This window comes from Babylonia areolata, chromosome 20 (assembly GCF_041734735.1).
Source record: "Babylonia areolata isolate BAREFJ2019XMU chromosome 20, ASM4173473v1, whole genome shotgun sequence".
Classification (NCBI taxonomy): Eukaryota; Metazoa; Mollusca; class Gastropoda; order Neogastropoda; family Buccinidae; genus Babylonia; species Babylonia areolata.
Window position 1 is genome coordinate 52,012,378 of NC_134895.1, and position 17,863 is coordinate 52,030,240.

A 17,863-nucleotide genomic window follows, 5' to 3' on the forward strand; every position below is an offset into this window, starting at 1 on the left:
ACAGATGAAGAGAGAAGAGAATGTAGATGATCTGAAATACTAACCCCTTTACAAAAGAAAACGTATGGTTATGCTCTATGTGCCCGTATATTAACTCATTCTACTCCAGGTATGAGTTAACTCATACCATGATTACTTCCCCTGTAGACCAGGAATGAGTATCCTTGTACCAACACACTAATCTAATTTTGTTTTATTCTTGCTTGGTACAACAGGCCTTCTAAACTGAATTCATTACAGACACCGGAAGTATGAAAACAAAGCTTTGTTTAACTGATAAAATCAACACTTCATCGAATTCTGCTGTTCACGCAAGCCACCCTGCTTTTTCCTGTAGTGGTCTCATGTAGTGCTGGTCCAGGACAGTTGTAGCAGGCATGCAGCTATGGGGTAGAAGGAGTTAAATACAATAAGTAAAAAAAAAAAAATGAAACAACAAAAAAAACAAAAAACCCTCACCCTACAGCCAGGCCTATGTTCGGGGCAGCAGTGGGGGTTGAGAGATAGTAGTGGTACGTCTTGCTCTTCATGTCCGTGGAGAAGACGGTGTCGATGAGGTCCCCGCACGACACAGCAATCATGGAGGGGTCCACCGTGAACTCCAGCTTCCAGGTGCACGGCTCAGAGTATGAGTCCACACAGGGAAACCACAGCCTGTACACAGTTTGTGTTGTATAGCTGTGCGAACACCTGGAGACGGCTGATACTGAGGCAGCTGTTTATATTGTATTACTGTACAAAAACCTAGGGACAGTTTGTATTGCATTTTTATCTGAAAACCTGGAGACAGTTTATACTGCATCACTGTACGAAAAAACTTGGGACAGTTTGTATTGCATTTTTATCTGAAAACCTGGAGACAGTTTATACTGCATCATTGTATGAAAAAACAATGGACAGTTTGTATTGCATTTTTATCTGTAAACCTGGAGACAGTTTATACTGTATCATTGCACAAAAAAACTAGGGACAGTTTGTATTGCATCTTTATCTGAAAACTTGGAGACAGTTTATACTGTATCGTTGCATGAAAACCTAGGGACAGTTTGTATGGCACTTTTATCTGAAAACCTGGAGACAGTTTATACTGTATCATTGCACAAAAAAACTAGGGACAGTTTGTATTGCATCTTTATCTGAAAACTTGGAGACAGTTTATACTGTATCGTTGCATGAAAAACTAGGGACAGTTTGTACTGCATATTTATCTGAAAACCTGGAGACAGTTTACACTGTATCACAGTACAAAAAAAAACATAGGGACCATTTGTATAGCATTTTTATCTGAAAACCTGGAGACAGTTTGTATTATAGTATTGTGAATGCAAAAAAGCTGAAAAAAGAATGTATTCCATTGTTATCAATACATAAAAGCAGAAGAAAAAAAGAATGTACTGTATTATTATGAACACAAAAAAGCTGATGACACAAACCTGTGAACGGCACGAATTCCTGGGACTTGTTTTGGAGGTATTGTAACAATGATATGAAGCTTCATAAAAAGTAACACTAAATAATAAAGTACAAAAACAAACAAACAAAACACAACACATTTCAGAGCATTTTGCTCTTGTCCAGAGAAAACTGGTTGGATAGAGAATGAGAGTGAGTGAGCAAAGAGGCGAACAGGAGAGAGAGAGAGAGAGAGAGAGAGAGAGAGAGAGAGAGAGAGACAATGACAATGACGAATTATTTACTGGCAAATAGTGTTTTTACAGCTCTGATGCTAAGGGGGATCATTTATCTTATGTGGGCAACCGAAATAAAACGAAAAATCACAAACTGAAATAACGAGCAACCAAAATATGTATACACAAACACTTAATCACAAATACACTACATTTATATGATCTATTCCAGACAAATAAGGCATACAAGTCAATTAATCAACATAAAAAATATGGACATGTCGCCATCTGACTGTGTTGTTTAACCTCTCTGGTTATTATTTATCTTTGAGTTATCTTGTATTTTCATTACATATCGCGTTTCTGTCACATTAATAGTATCAAAAGGTCAATCTTTTCCTTCTGATATCATATCCCTGTGAAACATATCCAGCACATGACATTATACCTGAGAGAGAGAGAGAGAGAGAGAGGGTGTGGGGGTGGGGGTGGGGGGGAGCGGGGTGTAGAAGGTGAAGGAGAGGCAGGCAACACAGCAGAGAAGAGAGACTAAAAAGCAAAGTGTAATATACCTCGAGGAGTTTTCCCGTCCACAGGTGAACATGTGACAACACCTTTCCGCTAAGGTGCCTTCCATGTTTGGTAGAACAAAGTGAATGCCGCCCTGCGGCTTTTCCAGAGAGAACTCGAGTGTCATTCGAAACGGACGAAGCTCTGTAAAGGTAAGAAAAAGATGCTCCAGATGTTTCAACCAATGCACCTCAGCGTCTATATCAATGCATAAAATTTATCTGTGCTGTCTGTTGTTGCTATTTGTGCACATGTTAATGAGACAAAGCTCTGCAAAGATAAGAATAAGATGCTCCAGATGGTTCATCCAATGAACCTCAGCATCTATATCAATGCATTAACCCATACACGAGTTAAATAGGTGTGTTCCAATTATACAAATAGCAGAAACGTTGTTCAGTTAACATGTCAGGACAAGGACACATTGCAAGGGTGAAAAAAAAAAACCTGTTAAAAATATTGCAATAAACACATCTCTTGTCGTATCTGAACTCCTATATGGCATACAACTTTTTACTGCTCATTGTTTAATCTTTCCTACGACTTCAAGACAAAAAAAAGTGCTTTCTCAATGTGCACAGAATTCCGCTTACTAAAGTAATTCACCCTGCTCCCCACGATCAAACCACAATCACACAGAAAGTGACAAGATTCATTCATCACTTCTTATATTACCGTATCTTTTTAAGGATCTCTTAAAACATTAATAATATTAAAACAGGTAAGCAATTTATTACACATTGCTATCACATTAAAAACAAGAACCTTTTCAGGCAAATAGATTACATGTGGAAAGACAACAACAAAAAAACATTATGATCTTGGGCTACGGAGGCCTGACACTTCCAGAAGAAAAATCAGAGAAACTGTAGAGATTGCACAAAGGAACCAATCTCTAAAAAAAGATGCTGACTACCATCCCTCCAACATCCACTGTGCAACACTCACAGCACATAACAAAAGACCTGACCCGGATGTGAGAAAGAACCATCTTCATTCCACCAAGAGGAAGTTCTGAGACAAGACAAAGAGCTCTACAGTAAGCACTATCAATGCTGCAAATAATATTCTTATTCTGTTTAATAAATCCATCACCACTGTTGTTGCTAAACATCATCCTCATAACCACATTGCTTATCACCACTGTTGTTGCTAAACATCATCCTCATAACCATACTGCTTATCACCACTGTTGTTGCTAAACATCATCCTCATAACCATACTGCTTATCACCACTGTTGCTGCTGAACATCATCCTCATAACCATACTGCTTATCACCACTGTTGCTGCTGAACATCATCCTCATAACCACACTGCTTATCACCACTGTTGCTGCTGAACATCATCCTCATAACCATACTGCTTATCACCACTGTTGCTGCTGAACATCATCCTCATAACCACACTGCTTATCACCACTGTTGTTGCTAAACATCATCCTCATAACCATACCTCTTATCACCACTGTTGTTGCTAAACATCATCCTCATAACCACACTGCCTATCACCAATGTTGTTACTAAACATCATCCTCATAACCACACTGCCTATCACCAATGTTGTTACTAAACATCATCCTCATAACCACACTGCCTATCACCAATGTTGTTACTAAACATTATCCTAACAACCGCACCGCTTACACATTTTCTATCAGTACCATCAATCCATTTTCGAAATAAAAGTAAAAGGGAGGGAAATCTTTTCATGCAGTCACCTTTGATGAGGGCGCTAGTCTGTGAAGGAAGGTCAATGGTCAGCTCTCCGTTGCTACTGTCAGGATCCACTGAGGTCATGGCCGACAGGTGGCAGCTCTGGTAGTGGTCCAGGTTACGTCTTTATAAAAAAAAAAAGATGAGGATGCATGAAAGACAGACAGACAGACAGAGGTGGTAGGGAGGGAGGGAGAGAGAGGGGAAGGGGGGGGGGAGAGAGAGAGAGAGAGAGAGAGAGAGAGAGAGAGAGAGAGAATGGGGCTATGAAGTACAAGTCATATAAAATTTACATTTCCAATCCTTCATAATGTGACCTTCATATGTATTACTATTAGATCTTTTTTCTTTTTTTTTTCCACATATCTTAAAAGTATCATTTCACTGACATAAAGCAGCATCTACAGCAAAAACCTGAAAATCCTTGTGAATACAGTGAGATACTCAGATACTTTCAATAGGAAATTTTTTTATATATTCCATTTTTCTTTGGCTAAATTATCTGGTATTCTCCCAGCCACGGCTGTTCTGTATTCATAATCATTATAATGAATTATACAGAAAGGAGTTATCAGTATCTAAAATCACACTGAACCTGGCGTTCATATGCAGACACTGCACTTCCTCTGAAAATGGTGATGATGTTTAAATTTACCACAGATATGTCAGTATTTACTGTGCAGGCGTACAAAATGATAAACCTACTAAGGATATGCTCATGCAATATGTAAACCTATAAACACAAATGGATGAAAGAAACAGGCAAATCAACACAAAAGCACCTTAGTTTACACACAATGAAAAAAAAAGTATAATATATATGTATATATATATATATATATATATATATATATATATATATATATATATATATATTTTTTTTTTTTTTTTTTTTTTAATACCAAACTTATTTTACACTGAAATTTTGTATTCCACAATACAAACCTGCATGATGACTATGTTACTTTGTTACAAATACAACTCACTGCTTGGCATCACCCTGACAGATTTCCAGTGTGGGGTCATTGTACTGGAACTCTGCTTCCCACTGATCATTGATTATCACCTGGTAGATGACTGAATGGCAGGTCAAGGAAATACTATGCTACAGACGCATAACTCTTGGCGGTGGGGGAAAAAACACACACACATGAAATTAGATACAAAATAATATTCACTAATGTTCACATGAAGAAAGATAACCAGATGGTGATGGCCTGCAATTAGCACCTAGTGTGATTATCTGTGAAGTTGAATATGATGATCACATTTTTAAGTTAAAAGTTTCTATCTCATCTATCTGCTGTCTGGAATTTCTATAAATCTGGGCTTCTGACAAGCATAAATTTATATGTGTCCCTCATGCTTGGAAAATAATACTGACGCTTGCCTCTTCCTTGTCTTCAGTTTCTTCAGTTTTAGAGTTATGCATGTGTGTGAATGACTGGTGTGAAAGCACTTAGATTTGTCTCTGCACAAGATTCAATGCTACATAAATACCATTATTATTATTATTATTATTATATTCATCAAGCAGTCCCTGGAACATTCTAAAACAAACACATAAAAAGAATGTAAAGCATGTTTCACTTTGAGATACTCGTCTAATGCTAGGAACATCTACAAAAAAGAGTAGTTTCCCGTCCTGGCCCTGAACCCTAGACAATTATTGAATTAAGACCAGAATGTATGTCTGCTTTTGCACAAGTATAGCAAAGCAGGATTTGAATCTTGATTACAATGTTCAACATAAGAGTGGCTCTCTGAAGATAGTCTGAGACTCCTCAGAATTACAGGAAAAGAAAACTGGGACCCCTAAGTCGTAAAATCAACAAAATTAATGCTCTGAAACTGTAGCAGTCACCAGCACATGTAAAGGATACCACACTGTTTGCAGTTCAGTTTAATCTGTCGCAGGTCAGCTCTCAGAGGGTGGATTGTCAACTCCACATAACCCTGCAACAAATAAAGCACACTGAATGTGTATTCTTATCCACTGCTACCACTTGAAACTTTCCTGTGTAAAAACTCTGACTCCTTTCCTATTTTTCTGTGAAATTCATTTAGAAAAAAAAGAGAGAAAAAATATATAAATAAAAAAAAAAGATGTAGGGAAAGAGAGAGTCAGGGACTGAGAGAAGGAGATACGGGAAGAGAATGAATGAACGGAAAAAGCAAGTTTATTTTTTTCTGAGGGTAATACTAATACAGTTATAGTTACACTTATAGATTAAACATGCATGCTTTAATTTCATCCAGCCCTAAAAAACAAATAAAAGAAAGAAAAAAATAATGAAAGGAAAAGGAGAAGTGAGCAAACAAACGAAATTCAAGGGAAAATAAAATCAAAGATGAGAGGGAGAATGAGCAAGAGAGAGAGAGAGTCTGAACAGAGACAGAAGTAAAATCTCTTCACACACACACACACACACACACACACACACAAACACACACACAATATATATGACCCAATGAAAAACTTAACATACATGTATTACTGATTATTTAAAAACTAAAAAACTTACAATCATGGTCTGATTTTCAAAATGGATGGCCTTGATGCAGAGAGTCTGATGGGCTGTAAGAGAAATAACACACATTACAGTACTTTTAAATCGTCTCCATTATCTTTATCAGTCAGAATAATACATTAATAGACAATATTATAGTTATGGTTGAGAATATTCTTAAGCATCCATTATGAATTAATGTATATTGCATGCATGTGTTACCATGTAGAATATGTTAATTAAACGTAAAGCAATAAACAGACCAAGTGCAAATGTAGCAAATATACATACTATACATATACATGTGTGTGTTCATGTCACAATTTGTGAGTCTGTATACATGTATGAATAAAAAAATAAAGAAACTATACTACATGAGCATTATAATTTACATGTATACATATAATATGGGGGTGGCAAGTGATGAAGTACTGCATCTGATGACCCCTGGTTAAATCCTATTGTCTGGGCATAAAATAGCTGTTTTTTATGTTAAATTTCATATTATCATCATCCAAGGTACATTGAACAATGAACTGGAGATCCATCAAGCACATAAATTTATGTATTTTCAGTCTTATTCCTCTACTACATTTTCTGCACGTCAGCAGAAATCAGTGTCTGCTCCTTCACCCCCCACTGACCCCAAGCCACTTTTGATTTGTGTAACAATTTAAAACAGTCACTTAGAAGCACAGAACTGACCACAAGCAACACTGTTGGCTATCAGGAAGCCACCTTTGCTTTATTTCGATCACTTTTCAGCTTCTGCATTGTGGGGACCCAAAATCAACTGAGTACTGGCATGTTTCATGCAGCTAGTCATTGGGTTTCAGTTTCAGTTTCTCAAGGAGGTGCAACTGTGTTCCAACAAATCTGTATACACTATGCCACATCTGCTCAGCAGACGCCCGACAACCAGCATAACCCAGACAGACCTTGAGTGCATGCATTCATACACATATGTACCTATGAGAGTGGATTTCTTCTTCAGAATTTTTTGCAAGCAGAAAACCCTTTTGTTTGTTGCCATTGGTTCTTTTTTCAGTATGCCAGGTACATGCTACACATGGGTCCTAGGTTTATTGTCTCAACTGAATGACTAGATGCTCAGCTTTTCAAGTCAAACTTATGAGAAAGGGTGAGAGCAGGAATCAAACCCAGTCCCTCATGGACACAATATTGGCAGATGAGCATCTTAACCATTCCGCCACCATCTTCCTGTGGCCATGAGTTGAGTTGCTGACAGTGTGTAGCGGATTGATGAAAAAAGAAAGAAGACAGGTGAAAATGCATAAGAAACGGGAAATTGTTATTGACTTTGTTTCCAGTTGACCTTCGATTGATTGTGAAATGTTTCTTGAGTGATAATGTGATTAAATTTTGTGTTAAAAACACCCTTTGATTTTGCACTCAGACAACAGCCCCTACCCACATCCCAAGCCCAACCAATTCCTCCAATCTTTTTTAAAATTTCATCATGCCAGTCAGCTACACCCATTGTACAGCAGATTTACACATATATATTATCTGTTGGCTGTCTGTCAAAAATAAGAATGAGAGGAAGGGATGCTCAATCAACAAATAACTGGAACATATGCAGAGTGCAATTCAATCAGTTCAGTTCAGCTGCTGAAGGAGGTGCCATGACGTTCCGACAAATCATGTGATAAAAGCACATGTCCCAATACATCAACTCCACCTCCCCCCTCCCTACCCCCTCCCTACCACACACACACACACATGCACATTCCTAGTCCTATGATGTACATTCGCTGCAATATTAATTCGATCTCTCGCACGCCTCAGGCATTGCAAAATTCAATCTCACCCAGCTTGAACTGGCGCATAAGATCACTCCGAACATCTTTTTTTATCTTTGCACTATTGAAGGACAACATGATGAAAACAAAAAGTGTAACTGCACCGCAGTTTCAAATCGCAGCTTGTGATCATTCCCGGCCTTTACATGTATGAGTAAAAAATCTTTAGAGAGCCACCAAAACGTATGTGATAACATTTTAAAAACAAATGACAACTGTTGTAAAACCGATTTATTTGCTCACATGAATACTCTTTTGGTAATTCTGATTATTGTTATGAGAAGAAAAGGCCTAGATACAATTTAGAAATGGAGATTTTAAGTTATACGGAACTGTTATAAGTACAGCTTTTCCTCGACAATTGACGTCATAATCAACATGGTGAACTGACACCTCACCAACTACGTTTCCTACCAGTTGTTAGACGTCTGACAGAAACTACTTTCTCGGTAAACCTCAAGGCGCAGAGAAAACTAAGGATATTGAACGAAATGGCTAGTCCCCGAACAAGAAGGGTCTTGAAAGACCTCAAAGTGAAAGATGACAACAATGTAAGTGTGATCTATGGGTCTGTTTCCCTTTGCCATTTTCGAGAGATTCGAAGTGGTAGTGTCTATAGATATATGTCAATTGTTTGGCTTGATTGTGTTCTCAGCAGTTGCTTTGTACCAGCATTTTATTCATATGAAAACAAGAAACCAGTCACATTGATACCGTTCACAAGATGAATTTATGTAATTCAATCACTGTTTGCCTTCACCGAATGGGATATTCTGCCTACCTCCCTGTCAGCAACGCCAGCAGAGAGTGGTGTACTGAATCCAACTCCAAGGGTTACCGTTTACCATTTAGTTAATTATCAGGGTCACTGAAGGCAAACTCCATCCAGTCTCTATCCACCAAAGGACATGATCATCCAAACTTAAACATCTACTTATGATCTTCGTCATCAGTGAGAATTATGCTCAATGTGGACAGAACTGATTCACATGTAGACATGTAACAAAACAGTTGTATTAAAAAAAAAAAGTACTGAAAATGAAATTGACAGCCAGTGAAAACTGCTGCTTCCCGTTCATTGGATGCTATCCAGTCAAGAGAGAAAGACTACAAGCGATTTGCCTCTATCATCCTTTGACAATTTTGTTTTCTTCTTCTTCTTCTTACACTAAAACTTGAGATTGTTTATTTTCATTGGGGATCTCTGATGTGTTTGAATCAACCAAGTATTTTTAAACTACAAGGTAACATGTTGGATATAATTATTTTCTTTATGTTTTTGAACCAATTTAGTTACTTACTGAATTTAGTAGTTAAGCTTTTTGGTCATATAATATGAAAGGAGTGCTGGTCATCAGATGTTTTAACTAAATCAGCAGGAATCCACATTGTGAGACAGTGTAAAATGAGATAGCCATTACAACTGTGAAGATAAGTTTTGAATGACTGAATGTGAATCAGGGCATTATTTCTGTTTGTGTGTCTCTTAGAGTTAGATGTAAATAAATGGTGGGCAGCATGTCATGACCCCATTCTTATTATGTAGCACTTGTCCCGGTGTTCTACATTTTGGAAGAGGATATGTTAATGGGGAAATTGAAACATTTAATTGTGAATGACATGATGTTTGAAAGTTAAATGTTACCAGTTTTAGTACTTAATTTCTAATCACCTAATCAGTGAAGCAGATTAAAGGTTTGGATTTACTCTTGTTATATATTGAATTTTTTCTATAAAGGTTTTTTATGTAAGTTTGCTGAACATTTTTGGATGTTTTGCTTTTAAAGTTTTATGTTTGTTAAATAAACCAGTTGAGTGCCTGTAAGACATCAGCTGACATCCTTCAAAACGTGTTACCATTGAGCCTATTTTAGTATAAGATGTCCTCTGGTGTCCTGCATGTATTTGGATGTTTCCTTCTTCGGATTTTGGAACATTGAACATAAATAGGCTCTGAATGGTTAGTTTAATGTGTCTGGATTATAAATATACCATTTAAGTAAGCATTGGTCAGGTGGAAGACCCCTTTTTTCTCAATAATGATTTGCTAACTGGACCACCTGAAGCATGCATGTAAAGAGGGTTTGCCTCACACTCACAGTCAAGAAGGTGTCAAGTGAAGACAGTGGTCCCAGCCACTGAGCCAGTGAATTTACACAACTTGGCAATTTGTGCTGATGATTGTGTATGAATATAGCAATGGAAGAGGGATCTGTTTTGTCCAATGATATGTTTGAACTCAAAAGGTGGTGACAACAGTAGTGACAAAACTGCTAAGACCATCTGACTTTTTCTTCAGTCCATCTATCCAGTCAGACATCATTTCTGAGCAAGTGACAATGATTGACAATGAAGGCGCAGTACTTTCACATAATTTGAGAAGAGGAGGAGGAGAGATAGAGGAGTGTGTAAGACAGTAGGTAGAAGGCCAGTTAGAGGGTGTGGTAAGCAAGAGTTGCCAAGCTGTCACTTAACTGTATTTTCATAGTGATCAAGTGGTGGAAATAGCAGCATCCAATGATCCCCTGATCAGTTTGCTAATTTATTTATAGAGGAGACAAACTGGATGCACAGCAGACATTTGTCAGACCAGTTGTATTTTATAACCAGGAGGAAGGGACTATCATCAAAGCACTCTCTCCACTATAGCCTGTATAGGGGAATGCTCTTAGGTGTAAGAAAACCTCGACAGCTCAGTTTCTCAGTTCTGAGAATATGATTGACTTTTTATCTCAACTGAACCCACGTATGTCATTCACTAATTGCTGGGACAGTTATTCAGTTACATGATTACAAGTATTATGATTATTATTGTAAACTGATAAGCCATTTCATATTCTTTCGCAGACCATATATTATCAATATCAGAAATAAGCATGCTATTTCCAGCTGTATTTTGTTTAGTTTTCTTGCTGGGTGTCATTCCATGGTGGTGGAAGTAGATTTTTTAATGCTTAAAGATTATTATCTTCATTTTCAGATGCCTAAATAGTTCAGAATAATTGGGGAAAAAGCCTGGATTTAGAATCCACAATTATTTTCCTTTACCAAAACAATTATTTTCGTTTTTTTACATCTGTATTAATTTATTACCCCTGAATCCTCAAAATTCTCTGGCAAGGGGAGATCACCTTTTGGAACTGGTTAATCAAATTTGCATTATAAACTGATTGAACTGAATCAGTGTTATACTGGTTAGGAATGACCCATTTTGAATTAGTAAACATAATTGTGAGAGAGTTAACTTTCAGAGAAAGAGGTTGACTGGATAATCAATTATAGAATGATAGAGAAAGAAGAGGGAGTTTACTTTACTAGTTTACTTAGTATAATTTATTGTAAAACTTGGTACATCATGTTTCAGTATTTCGAGTTCGGCCCTCATAGCCCTGAACATAATTTGTTTTATCTTAAAACTTGGTAAAATGTTATGCTACATGTTTCAGAATTGCTTTGAGTGTGGTACTCACAATCCTCAGTGGGTCAGCGTGACCTATGGGATATGGATCTGTCTGGAATGTTCCGGAAAGCACAGAGGACTGGGAGTGCACCTCAGGTATAGTGTGACTGTGAGAATTAACAATGTCTCTTCACCCAGAAGACAAAGTGAATGTCTTGAAGTTATATTAAGCTTGATGTTTTGAATTACTGGATCATTGTTCTAATTCTATTTTTGTATGATGACTGGAAAGCTTCAGGTTGTAAATTGTATGCTGTAACAACAATTGACTGTTGAGTGTACGTTTTAGTGACAGTTTACTGTTTTGTATTTTGTGTGCCGTGTTCAGTCCATTACACAAGTTAACAGGCATTACATTTACACCCCCCACCCCCAACCTCCAACACACAAACATACACTCTCATGCAAACACACACACACACACACACACACACACACACACACAACGCGCACACACACAAACAAACGCGCGCACACACACACATGACACGTGTACGCATACGCACTCGCACATGCGCTCTCGCGCACACACACACACACACACACACACACACACACACACACCATATATATGCACATTCCTCAGATACTTGCTGTACTTACAATCAAATCTTTTACAACAGATGTATTCTATTTTATTTTCAAAAGAAGAGATCTGCTGAAATAGTAAGGAAGAGAATTTATAGAATAGTATGATTGTATAATTCTTACTCCTCTTTCTAGCAGTGATTTGGATTGGAAGGTAAGGCGGATTATTTATTCACACCACTGATGACATCTTTTTGAACAGTAACACTTCGGAGTACCAGTAATCATAATGTGTCTGTTCCAGTTTTGTGCGATCTGTTTCTATGGACAAATGGAAAGACGTAGAGTTAGAGAAAATGAAAGTGGGTGGCAACCGGCGTGCGAAGGAGTTCTTTCTCTCTCAGCCTGACTACCGTGAAGGAATGTCAATGCAAGAAAAATACAACAGCAAGGCAGCTGCTTTGTACAGAGATAAGGTTGGTTAATGTGTGTACACATATATTTGTGTTAGTGGGCATTAGCATGTCTGTGTTGGTGCTGAAGTTTTTGAATGAATCTGTGCTTCATTTATTTGCAGTAAGTTTATGTTTACTCACTGAAGCGTGAGTATGTGTGTGTGCTTGTATGTGTGTGTGTTAGTGCACGTGTGTGTGTGTTTACGTGTATGTTTGGGTTGATTGAGGATTAGTATTCTTTGAATGATCTATTTTTGACAATGTGTGGCATGTGTGCAATATAATTTTCTTTTGCGTGCATTTTTTTCCATGACTGGAGGTGAAGTGTATATCAAGTCATGTCAAGATTTTATTTCATGATGGTAAATTGAATAAGCAACAATTGCTTTTTTTTTTACATCAAGCCATCAGTGAAAAAAAATATTTAAAAAATGTATTAAAAAAATAAAAAAGGAAAAAAAAGAAAAAAATATAGGAGAGAGAGAGAGAGAGAGGGAGGGAGGAAACAAGCAGATGAAGAGCAACAAAACAACAAAATGCATATATATATATATATATATATATATATATATATATAGACAAGAATATTGTGATAAAGAAATACACAATTGCATTTCCATTTCACACACACACACATACACACACACACACACACCACTGAACACAAAATCTCCGACACAATTACACCATTCCCATCCCACCCACATGCACATGTTCCCAATATGTATCATTGTATGTATGTTCATGAATTTGTGTATGCCTGTGTTTGCTCATTGTGTACACACAGCATGCACATTTTCAACGACAGATTAAGCGTTATAATTTCTTTATTCAAATTCTTGCCGTGTGTTTTCAGGTAACCACAGAAGCCGAGGGGAAACCATGGAGTATAGAAACATCGTCGGCTAGGAACCACGTTGCGTTTCAACCTCGTTCCAGCATGACCTCGTCCAGCTCTTCACCCCGTCTGGCATCGTCTGGATTGGGCGTCTCCAGCAACATGCACCACAGCAGCAGTGCCAGTGAGCTGGGGCAGCACAACTCTGGCTACCAGGGCTCAGACCAGCTGTCTAAGTAAGCAGAGTTGTGTTCAGTGATGGATTTGTGAGCTTTTGCTCTGTTGGTTACGTTTTTTGTTTCTCTTGTTCTGGTCCATGGTGCATTGTGGGTTTTGGTTGGAAGCAGAAGGAATCTCTTCTGAGGTGAAGACCAGTGTCATTTAAACACATAGTTTACCTTTTTTGGGGGAGGGTAGGGAGAATGGTTAGAAAAAAACATAAGTACTACAATACACTATAGGCAGTGGTACTCCTTTTTTTTTTTCTTTTTTTTTCCCCCGTCTTTTGGAAGAAATGATCAACTGAGGTCCCGTTTGCAGTATGCACTTATAACATGCAATACAGTGAGGCAGCGATAGTATATGTGTTTTTTTCTGTAGTTTTTCAGATGGGTCATTTAATTGATATCCCATGTGCAGTATGCATTACTGCACCAATGCATACCACAGCAACAAACAGGCAAAAGTTAGAGGAGAATCCCCTTTGATATTAAAACAACTACATTTGCAGACAGAGAAAAAGAAAAGAGATATGGATAGCACTGTACTATTGTGACATGCTCTCCCAGGGGAGAGCAGCCTGATTGTATCCATGTCACACAGAAAAAATCTGTTGTGACAACCAAGAAGACACACAAAAAACTACTAAAAAAAGATGTAACAAATACATGATCGAGGCAAAGGGATAAGTTTATTGATTCACAGTGCTTTTGCTCCAAGGTTAGTGCTACAAACACACACACACGCACACGCACATGCGCACACATGCACACTATTGTATGTTAGTCTTTCCCATCTCTGTTTTGTATTATACGTTGTAAGAAGAAATCATATTACAAGTATAATCATAATAATAAGATTTTAATGCTTTGTATGAGACTTACTTATGATTTTATGGTATGATTCTATTTCAGGGAGTATGTGGACAAGCACAAGGCAGCCTTCTTTGAAAGGATGCAAGCAGAAAATGCTGCCAGGCCAGAGTAAGTGCCTGTTTGTGGGTCCCAGCATCTGTATGGAACTACTTGTGCGCTAAGTTTTTTTTTTTTTTTTTTTTTTTTTTTTTTTTTTTTTTTTTTTTTTCCCCCGGACTTTCTTGGGTCGACCACCGTTTTATTATATATATATAAATTCATTATGACATTCAGAATAGATGAGAAAAAATGTGAACATAAACAATAACAGATATAAGTGATTATGTTGATATGTATACATACATATATACACACACACATATATATATATACACAAACATAGATACACACATATATATATATGCATACACACATATACACACACATATACATATACATACACATACATATATATATATATATGTATATATATACACATACATACACATATACATACATACACATGCATATATAGTTCATTACACAATCAAACACATGAATCATTTTATGGTTTTTAGTGACAATATATAAAGTCACAGACACAAACACATACACCGAAACATAAGAACACGCGCACGACTTGTGCGCTAAGTTATCATCTGTCATTCTTCTTTTTATTATTATTTTTATTGTTCATTTTTAACATTGTTTTTGGCCATTTCTTTCATTTCTTCAGCATGTACTTAGAAATCTGAAGCATACAAAGAAGTGAGGGTTGCATGATACTGACATCGAGCATAAGTGTCATGCATGAGTTTCAGTTTCAGTAGCTCAAGTGGTTTGTCACTGCGTTCGGACAAATCCATATACGCTACACCACATCTGCCAAGCAGATGCTTGACCAGCAGCGTAACCCAACGTGCTTTGTCAGGCCTTGAGGAAAAAAAAAAGAGTAAATAAATGATAGATAAATACATAAAAAGAACTACTACTACTAATAACTAATAATAATACATATAAGGCGCAGAAACTTGATGAAGTCAACTATAAGCGTACAAAAAGAACAAAAAAAAATTCATGTCGTGTATGAATTGTGAAACAGTATCTTAAACCCTAAGCTGCCTATATGATGAGATAACTCGTCAGTGCTAGCATGTATGCTTCGCTGCTACAATGATGAGATAACTAGTCATCAAATATTCTGACTTTTCCCTGGTTTGCTTTCAGTTCATTAACAAAAATACTGGTAGCTTTAGCTTGGGGAATCTTTCTAGATTCTATTCATAGCTAGAAACACCATCTATGTCATGAGGCAGTCCTTTATTTGAACGTTTTGGTTGGGTTACTGCCGCAGTGTTTGCCTGACTTCTGTCCTCGCTCGCTCAGCAAAATGTTGGACTGACGCCGTGCTCAAGACATGCAATCGTGGCGAACTAAATCAACCATGATTTCTTTCTTTAGCTGATGCTCAGAAAGAATTGAAGCATAAATTCGAAGAAGACAGTGATGAACATTTATAGGACTATTTGATAGAAAATAAAGGGAGCAATCAAGAGAGTGGCCAAGATACGACTGTCAGTGAGTGATGACGGCTGTACAGGCTGTAGCAGATGACAGAAAGTGACCGAATTATTAGCAGGACACAATGTGAGCGATTTTCTTGGCACTCAGCCAACGCAGTCTGATGAGAACTGGATAAAGTGACCATGTGAGAGGGGTAAAGAGGAGGGGGATGGAGACTGAGGGGGCATGGCCTCACATCAATATTATCACTTGGAGAAGTGACAATGCTTTGTGTATCTGTCTCTTTTTTTTAAAAATCTTTTATTGTGGTGGTTCTAGTATGATTTTGTGTGTGCAAATATCCATTTGTACAGAAAATATATTTTAGTGCAAATTACTTGAGTAATGTTTGTAATGAACAAGTTGAAAATATGACAAAAACAAAACACTGATTTCAAAACAACAGCATGTCACTGAAAATATATAAAATGGGAAAACATCATGTGTTTTGTATTCTTCATTCATTTACCTTTCAGAAAATGTACACTTTCATGGGTCTTTCACCAATAACAAAGAGCACAGAATTTTTTGAAAATTTATACCCGTTCTTTGTGAAAAAAAAAACTGGCAAATAGATTTCACTTAAATCTTATTTTCCTGGCAGCGAAAGGGTTAATTTTAAGTTGACAAGTTGGCAAGTAATGAGTTGGAGAGTCACAAGACACCAGGAACCACAACCCCCCATCTCCCCCCACCCCCTCCTCCCCCACCCCTCCTTCCCATCATTCACAATAACAAACTCTGTCATCTAGCAGCTAAACCAAACAGCAGTGAAAATAGGAATGATTGAGGGGAGAAGGTAGTAAACAGAAGAAGCATGTGGTTCAAGATGAAGTATTTATGAAATCATAAACTTTGAAAGTGATTTTTGTTTTGTTTTTCTCCCCCAGTAACTTACCGCCGAGCCAGGGAGGAAAGTATGTTGGGTTTGGTTCTGCCCCTCCACCAGAGAAGAAAGACGACTTCTTTGAGAACACGATGTCTTCTTTAACAACGGTACGGTCCATTTAATGATTTTGTGAGAAGTGTCATATGAATAAGATGTGTGTTTGTGTTTGTGGGTGTGATGAGTGTTATGTGTGTGTGGTGCATTCAGTCATGGCTGTTTGTTAACTTTGTGTATATTGTATGTGACTTAGAATGCTGAACTCTAGTAATTTGGGTTCTCAGATCTGCTATACAAGTGTGTCATTTTGCAGGGGTGGTCCACATTTGCTGTTGGAGCCACAAAGTTTGCCTCAGCTGCCTCCGAAAAGGTAAGGAACTTTGTTCCTTAAGTGGCCCATAAACACTCAAAACACTTTTATTAAACAAATTCCTCTCACCTGTTCCATAATAGCCATCTTTTTCATGTGTTTTTTTTTGTTTTGTTTTTTTCTTTTTTCTTAACTAACTTTTGTTTTGTCTGTTTTGTTTTGTCTGTTTTGTTAAATGTTGAAAAAAAACAAAAACAACAACAAAAATAAAAAACATGTCATTGACATGAGTGAGAGATATAGACAAGAATACAGAAATGTATATTTCTATTAGTCGTGTATTATTTCTTTTTGTTCTCTGTGTTTAAAATTCTTTTAACTGTTGCTAACACACTTGGAACCTGTGATTACATTGATAGTGATTATTCATTTTTGATTGTGAAAAAATGATGTTCAGAAGTAAAGGTCAGTCTGTGCAATTCAGGTCAGTGTGCGTGAGTGAGTGA

General features: G+C 37.3%; 2 protein-coding genes across 3 annotated transcripts in view; one reads left to right on the top strand and one right to left on the bottom strand.

Annotated features, from left to right (window-relative positions):
* Positions 1-8,383, bottom strand: part of LOC143294706 (transcription initiation factor TFIID subunit 2-like) — a 41,913-nt gene extending 33,530 nt beyond the window's left edge. The window contains exons 1-7 of the mRNA XM_076606117.1: positions 8,253-8,383; positions 6,437-6,489; positions 5,795-5,867; positions 4,898-4,988; positions 3,917-4,035; positions 2,201-2,342; positions 460-654 (exon numbers count right to left, since the gene is read on the bottom strand). Coding sequence (XP_076462232.1) covers positions 460-654; positions 2,201-2,342; positions 3,917-4,035; positions 4,898-4,988; positions 5,795-5,867; positions 6,437-6,489; positions 8,253-8,322 — 743 coding nt within the window. The 5' untranslated portion in view covers positions 8,323-8,383. The remainder of the gene's footprint in view (positions 1-459; positions 655-2,200; positions 2,343-3,916; positions 4,036-4,897; positions 4,989-5,794; positions 5,868-6,436; positions 6,490-8,252) is intronic.
* Positions 8,384-8,621: 238 nt separating this feature from the next.
* Positions 8,622-17,863, top strand: part of LOC143294707 (ADP-ribosylation factor GTPase-activating protein 1-like) — a 62,311-nt gene continuing 53,069 nt past the window's right edge. For both annotated transcript variants that reach the window (XM_076606118.1, XM_076606119.1), the window contains exons 1-7: positions 8,622-8,795; positions 11,691-11,800; positions 12,537-12,708; positions 13,544-13,761; positions 14,659-14,727; positions 17,052-17,157; positions 17,361-17,417. In XM_076606118.1, the coding sequence (XP_076462233.1) occupies positions 8,736-8,795; positions 11,691-11,800; positions 12,537-12,708; positions 13,544-13,761; positions 14,659-14,727; positions 17,052-17,157; positions 17,361-17,417 (792 nt within the window). In that variant the 5' untranslated portion in view covers positions 8,622-8,735. The remainder of the gene's footprint in view (positions 8,796-11,690; positions 11,801-12,536; positions 12,709-13,543; positions 13,762-14,658; positions 14,728-17,051; positions 17,158-17,360; positions 17,418-17,863) is intronic.